This window comes from Lathyrus oleraceus, chromosome 4, assembly GCF_024323335.1.
Source record: "Lathyrus oleraceus cultivar Zhongwan6 chromosome 4, CAAS_Psat_ZW6_1.0, whole genome shotgun sequence".
NCBI classification, from domain to species: domain Eukaryota; kingdom Viridiplantae; phylum Streptophyta; class Magnoliopsida; order Fabales; family Fabaceae; genus Lathyrus; species Lathyrus oleraceus.
This window is the reverse complement of record NC_066582.1, coordinates 162,217,587-162,223,754: the sequence shown is the minus strand read 5'-3', so window position 1 is coordinate 162,223,754 and position 6,168 is coordinate 162,217,587. Positions and strand designations below refer to the sequence as shown.

The 6,168-nt window shown below is 40.3% G+C and overlaps 1 protein-coding gene across 1 annotated transcript; it reads left to right on the top strand.

The window, feature by feature from the left end:
* Positions 1 to 2,277: 2,277 nt before the first annotated feature.
* LOC127136513 (uncharacterized) lies at positions 2,278 to 3,735 on the top strand. The gene is made up of 2 exons (XM_051063059.1): positions 2,278 to 2,891; positions 3,003 to 3,735. The coding sequence occupies exons 1-2, from the start codon at positions 2,278 to 2,280 to the stop codon at positions 3,733 to 3,735; spliced, it is 1,347 nt and encodes a 448-aa protein (XP_050919016.1).
* Positions 3,736 to 6,168: the final 2,433 nt, after the last annotated feature.

Genomic DNA, 6,168 nt, shown 5'->3' with positions numbered 1-6,168 from the left:
ACCATTGTATTTCTTGCTTGAAGACGCTTCACCTTTGGACAACCGGCCTTCTCTAATACCTTCTTCCAATCTCATTCCCATGTTCACCATTTCGGTGAAATCATTAGGAGCACTAGCAATCATGCGTTCATAATAAAATGAACTCAAGGTATTTAAGAAGATCTTGGTCATCTCTTTCTCCTCCAGGGGTGGACTAATTTGAGCATCCAGTTCCCTTCATCCTTGGGCATACTCCTTGAGTGTCTCTTTTTCCTTCTGAGACATTGATCCAAGTCAATAAAAGTATGAATATTAGCACTATCCAATCCCATATACAATCTCAGTGCAGCACCAGTCAGACTGTCTTGGAAGTAATGGATGAGTAGTTGATCATTGTCGGTCTGAGTAGACATCTTTCGAGCATACATGACAAGATGACTCAGAGGGCAGGTATTCCCCTTATATTTTTCAAAGTCTGGGACCTTGAACTTGATTGGAATCTTAACATTGGGTACCTATTAGCTCATAATTTTGACACCCATTTTAGAGTTTCCAAAATGGAAATCCCATATGAAGATGTTTTCGACCAATGAAGATGTTTTCGACCGAATCTGATATTATGGAGATCCAGCCGAAAGTCCCTGGGTGAGAAGGGCCAGCGTGCAGTTAGGACTTAGAAATATTTCTTTAAATGTTTTGAAGACTATTTTTTTGACTGTAGATTCAAAATTCAAATAAAGGAGGGAACTTTGTTCTTATCTGAAATTGTTGTAGGTACACATGGAGCATAATGGATAGTTGCACCCATGCAAAGTGCCATGTGCCTCGACGTGATTGAGGGGCCGTCAGAAACTGTTATTTCAATTAAGTATAAATAGAGGTTTGTAGTGTTAGGATTAGGGTGTGTGAAATTGTGTATAGAGTCTGTAAAATTTACCAAGTACCTGTGTGGAGAGAAACGGTAAATCAAGAAATGTATGTTCATTCTACATCATTGTCAGTTACTTTGAAGTAATACAATTTGTCTTTATTTTCTAGAAATACTTATTTATTTCAAATATTTATCTTTATTGCAAGTTATCTTAATTTATTTTACAATCTCTCTCTTTAATTTGTGTTAGTCTTTTATTGTCTGAGTTTTTTCATTAATCACCATTACCATAAACATTGTCGAAGTGTTCATATTTACTAGAATTTACTTTAAACAATTAGCACATGTCCTAGGATTAATCTGATCGATCTTGTAAGTAACCAAATTTAATAATTCGAAAGATCAGCGGTTGCTTACCAATTTTCAACGGTAAACAAATTGGCACGCCCAGTGTGACAGTGCTAACGTTTTTAGAAAATTGAAATTATTTTTTATATCTAGTTGTTTATTCATTTTCTCCTTTTTTTGAAAGAATTCGTTGTATGTTATTAAGGAGTGGTAAAGTAACCATAACCAACGAACACAGACCAAGGAGAAAATCCACTACGAGAATGGCGAACTTAAATGCGCCAGATAACCAAAATTCTAAAAATCCATCAACCAGCAATATACCACCCCTTTCTTCTTCGATAGGGGCGAATGCGGCTATAACGCGCGTGTTTGAAACGGTTCCATCTATGGCAAGTTCGATGCCAGCGCATTCGATTCCCCATACTAAACCGATTTTAACTTACATTGGTCATATGGGGCCTCCACACACCCCCTCACCAATTGGAAATGTTCCAAACAGGCCTTTGGTACCCCCTAGTTTCTCTATCCCATTTGGTGGTCGAGAACAACCGTATGGAATGTCAACTTCAGTGATGGCAAGTTTACACAATGCTGGTTCGACTTTCTCAGAACCAGTAGTTAACATAAACTCTCCAGTACAAGGGTTTGGGGTTAACATGGGTCAAAACAACCAATCTTCAAGTTTGAGACACGAGACACAAATACCTAGCCTTACTATTAATTCTGCAGTAATGTGGAGACAACAGATGGACGAAAGCAACCATGAGATAGTCCAAATGCTTACCCAAACATTGACCACCGTATTAAATCCTTTGATTCAAAATACGGCTCAATTGAATCAATAGATGATAACACAGGTGGCGCGAATGTCTGAATTCCTGGGTGTACCATAGCCTCATCGGCACCCTCTGAGGGATTAGGTAAGGGAAAACCAGGGGGAAACCTTTGAAGAAAACCTTACTATCAACCAGATCCCATAAAATTAATCGCAAACAGAGATAGTGAATCAGGAAGTAGGAGTCATACCCCCTAAGATCGAACCACAAATCCCCAGAGAAAAAGAGTCAAGGGTAGTAATGGTAAATAGAAACCAAAAGGCCGATAATGTCATACGGCAGATTCGACATGATGATATGGCAGCGTATAATAATCTAGCAGCCATGGTCAAAAGGATTATGGTGAGAAATGGGATAAACTTTGGCCTTCGAAGGCCAAATTATACATCACCTTTGTCGGAATATATCCTAAAGGCAGAAGCACCCCCTAGAACAAAAATCCCCAAATTCATTAAGTTTTCTGGGGATACTACTGAATCCACTATCGAACATGTGGCTAGATATTTAATTGAGGTAGGAGACATTTTGAATAACGAAAGCCTTAGGATAAAGTTTTTCCCAAGTTCTCTCATAAAGAATTCCTTCGCATGGTTCACCATCTTGCCACAAAGTTCGATTCATACTTGGAATCAGTTAGAGAGAATGTTCCATGAGCAGTTTTACATGGGACAAATGAAGATAAGTCTGAAGGAATTGGCTAGTATTAAACGAAAGTTTAATGAGCCAATTGATGACTATCTGAATAGGTTTCGATTACTCAAAGCTAGGTGTTTTAAGCAAGTTCCAGAGCATGAACTGGTCGAAATGATTGTTTGCGGCCTTGACTATTCTATTAGGAAGAAGTTAGATACCCAGTATTTGAGAGATATGGCCCAACTGGATGATAGGGTTTGACAATTAGAATGCTTGAAGGAAGAAAAGGATAGAGCAAATAAGAATAAAAGACTAGCCTATGTATATTTTAGCAATGATGATGAAGGGTCTTGTAACGGGCCTTCAGACTTCGACGAAAATGAAATTGACCTTGCTGAATTGAAGCAAGGGCCACCTTACGCGTGTAAGGTTTTGGCCCCGTCGAATGGAAAAAACCCTATTGAACCAGAAAAGAATGATAAATTTACTAATAAAACTTACACTTTCGACCTTACAAAATGTGACGAAATCTTTGATTTGTTAGTTAAGGATGGTCAAATGATAGTACCCCCGAGTGCCAAAGTGCTTCCTTTAGAACAAAGAAAGAAAAGAGGGTTTTGCAAGTACCATGGTTTTCTAGTTTATAAAACATCTCAATGTTTTCTTTTCAGGGATCTTGTGTATAATGCCATCCAAGAAGGGAGACTCAAGTTTGGAGATAAACCTCTGAGCCATATGAAGATCGACTCCGATCCTCTGCAAGTGGTTGATGCCCAGTATACAGAGCCAGAGGAAGTGAACCTGGTCAAAGTCACTAACGATTTCAACATGACTGAAGTTACTGAAGACTTCATCAATGAACCTGTCATGGCTAGGATTTCTGAACATCTTGATCAGGAATATTTTAATGAATTTATTCAGGAAGTTGTGGGAGATGCCTCCAACAAGAGCGATAATGTATTCAACGCTGGAGTCACTGAAGATTCTAATCTGATGATAGTCACCAAGGAAACTGCTGATGGTTTCGTGAAGATAGATAAGGCCATTGAGGGCCTTCAATTATAATTCCAAAAGTTGGACATCATTGAAGATGTCAACATGGAGGTTAATATGGTCGATATATCCTAGGAGACCTCCATGGAAGTTGACAATTAGTGTCAGCAGGAAGAATATAATAAAATCTCCTTGCCAAAGAGGATGAAACGCTGTCTGATTTCCTTCGAATGTGCCAGAAGAAGCATTCAGAAGTCATGTTGTACCCCTGGTGCAATGTTGTGTTCGACAAGAAGGCGGCCCAAAACCTCGAGGGAGTAAGGAGGGCGAAATACCAAGGGGCTCACAAAGCTTTTCAAGATTAATAAGTTGTTCATCCCATAAGGGCTTTCGACCCAAGGAGATACTATGGTCCAAGACGGCTGATGGAGAAACTTGGTGAAGCAAAGCGAAAAGGTCCTGCTACTAAACCCATTTCTTTCAAACCAAGTGTTGAAGCTTCAAATGGGAAGTGGGTAAAGCCAGTAGATGGCAGGAAATGCCACCAAGGGAAATGGCAGAGCTTCGAAGTCGATAGAGGTTCGTCATTAGCTTACCGTAGGGAATTTTAGGCCGACAAGAAAACCTCTCATGTCTCTGAAAATTATAAAGGGAAAACCCCATGACGAGGTCTCAATGGAGAAGGGAGTAGAGGAGGAGGAAAGCCCAGAGGGATGCTAGTGAAAAAGACAAAGCTGAGTCTAGCACCAATGTGCCTGCGAGACAAAAGGAAGACTTAGGCTTCGACAAAATAAAATTCAATAATCCACCAGAGGCGTCCAGAGAAAGATATGATTAAATGGTTGTTGAATACGAAATGTTAACAGATAATTTCGACTCAGGATCTGAGGCTTCTTTAGATATTTTAGTCAGTGTTGTGTCTATGATGCCTAGGAGTTCGACCGAATCACAGAGGTCGAAGATACCGACAATATTATGGAAAGAGAAATGGCTGCTCATAAGCCAGTATGCTACTACATGATGAATAATGGTTGCGTCGATGAGCAAAATGCCTTCTTCGAGAGGCCAAACGAGGCTATGAAGAGTCATCTTAAGCCTCTTTTCATTACTGGGAAGGTCTAAGATGTCCCCATTAATAAAATCTTAATGGCCTGCGGCGCGACCGTGAACTTGATTCTACATCACATGCTGAGGAAAATTGGCAAGTACGACACTGATGCCAAACCTCACAATATGGTGCTTAACAATTATGAGGGTAAAGTGGGTTCCACCCTTGGTGTTATCCAGGTCGAGTTAACCGTAGGAACGGTCACAAGATCCACAATGTTTATGATTATGGAGACGAAGGCCAACTATAATATGTTACTTGGAAGGCAATGGATACATGGGGTCGGGGTTGTGCCATCCTTAATGAACCAACGAATTATCATATGGTGTCCAGATGGTATTGTGGAGAATATAGAAGCAGATCAAGGGTACTTCAAAACCCCTATCAATCATACCGACATACGCCAGTTCGACAAGCATTTGGCCAATATCGCTCCATGTGATTCGGCCGATTTTACTTTCACTCCTGACGATAATGCTTACTGTTCCCTATCGTTGCACCCTTACAATGGCTTTCGCTGGGATAGAGAAGTGGTGGGAGAAGACGACTTTGGGTACTTAGGAGCATCAGAAATTGAACCCACAGGTTGGGGAAGCGAATTCAGTGCTGATGACTGAGTTTGCAACACTAAAAAGGATTTCGGCTTACATAGCCGAAAACAAGCAGCAATTGGCCTTAGAGGCCGAAGTAAAAAACATGGTTGTCGAAGCCAGTGAAGATTCTCATCAAATAGGTCTTGGAAAGGACTTTGATCCAATGCCATCTAATAAGGTTCAAAACGAAAACCAAGGCCATAGGCTCGACGCTATCTATGATGATGAGCCTTTGGGTTTCGAGAAGGATCCGCTGGCAACAAATGTTAAAATGCTGGCTTAAGATCGACTTGATGAAATAGACTTGGGAGAGGGATTGATAAAGAGGCCAACTTACATTAGCTCCAATATCAACCCTCAACTAAAAGTCGAAGTAGTTCAGTTGTTGAAGGAGTTCAAAGACAGTTTCGTGTGGGACTATGACGAGATGCCTGGTTTGAGCAGAGATCTGGTCGAATTGAAGCTGCCAATAAAGCTTGGAAAGAAGACCATCAAGCAGAACCCAAGGCGATTTGCACCAGCAATACTCTCAAAGATCAAAGAGGAGGTCGAAAGGCTTCTTCGTTGTAACTTCATTCGTACAGCCAAGTATGTCGAGTGGTTAACTAATATTTTGTCTGTTATTAAAAAGAATGGTACTTTGAGGGTTTGCATAGACTTTAGAGATTTAAATGTTACAACCCCAAAGGATGAATATTCAATGCTAGTGGCAGAAATGCTAGTTGATTCTGCTGCAGGCTATGAATATCTTAGCATGTTCAATGGATATTCTGGATATAATCAAATGTTTATTGCAGAAGAGGA

Coding starts and splice junctions, on each gene's coding strand:
- LOC127136513 (XM_051063059.1), top strand. CDS start 2,278: ATGGTAAATAGAAACCAAAAGGCCGATAATGTCATACGGCAGATTCGA. Junction 2,892..3,002: donor AGGAAGAAGTTAGATACCCA/GTATTTGAGAGA, acceptor TGTATATTTTAG/CAATGATGATGAAGGGTCTT.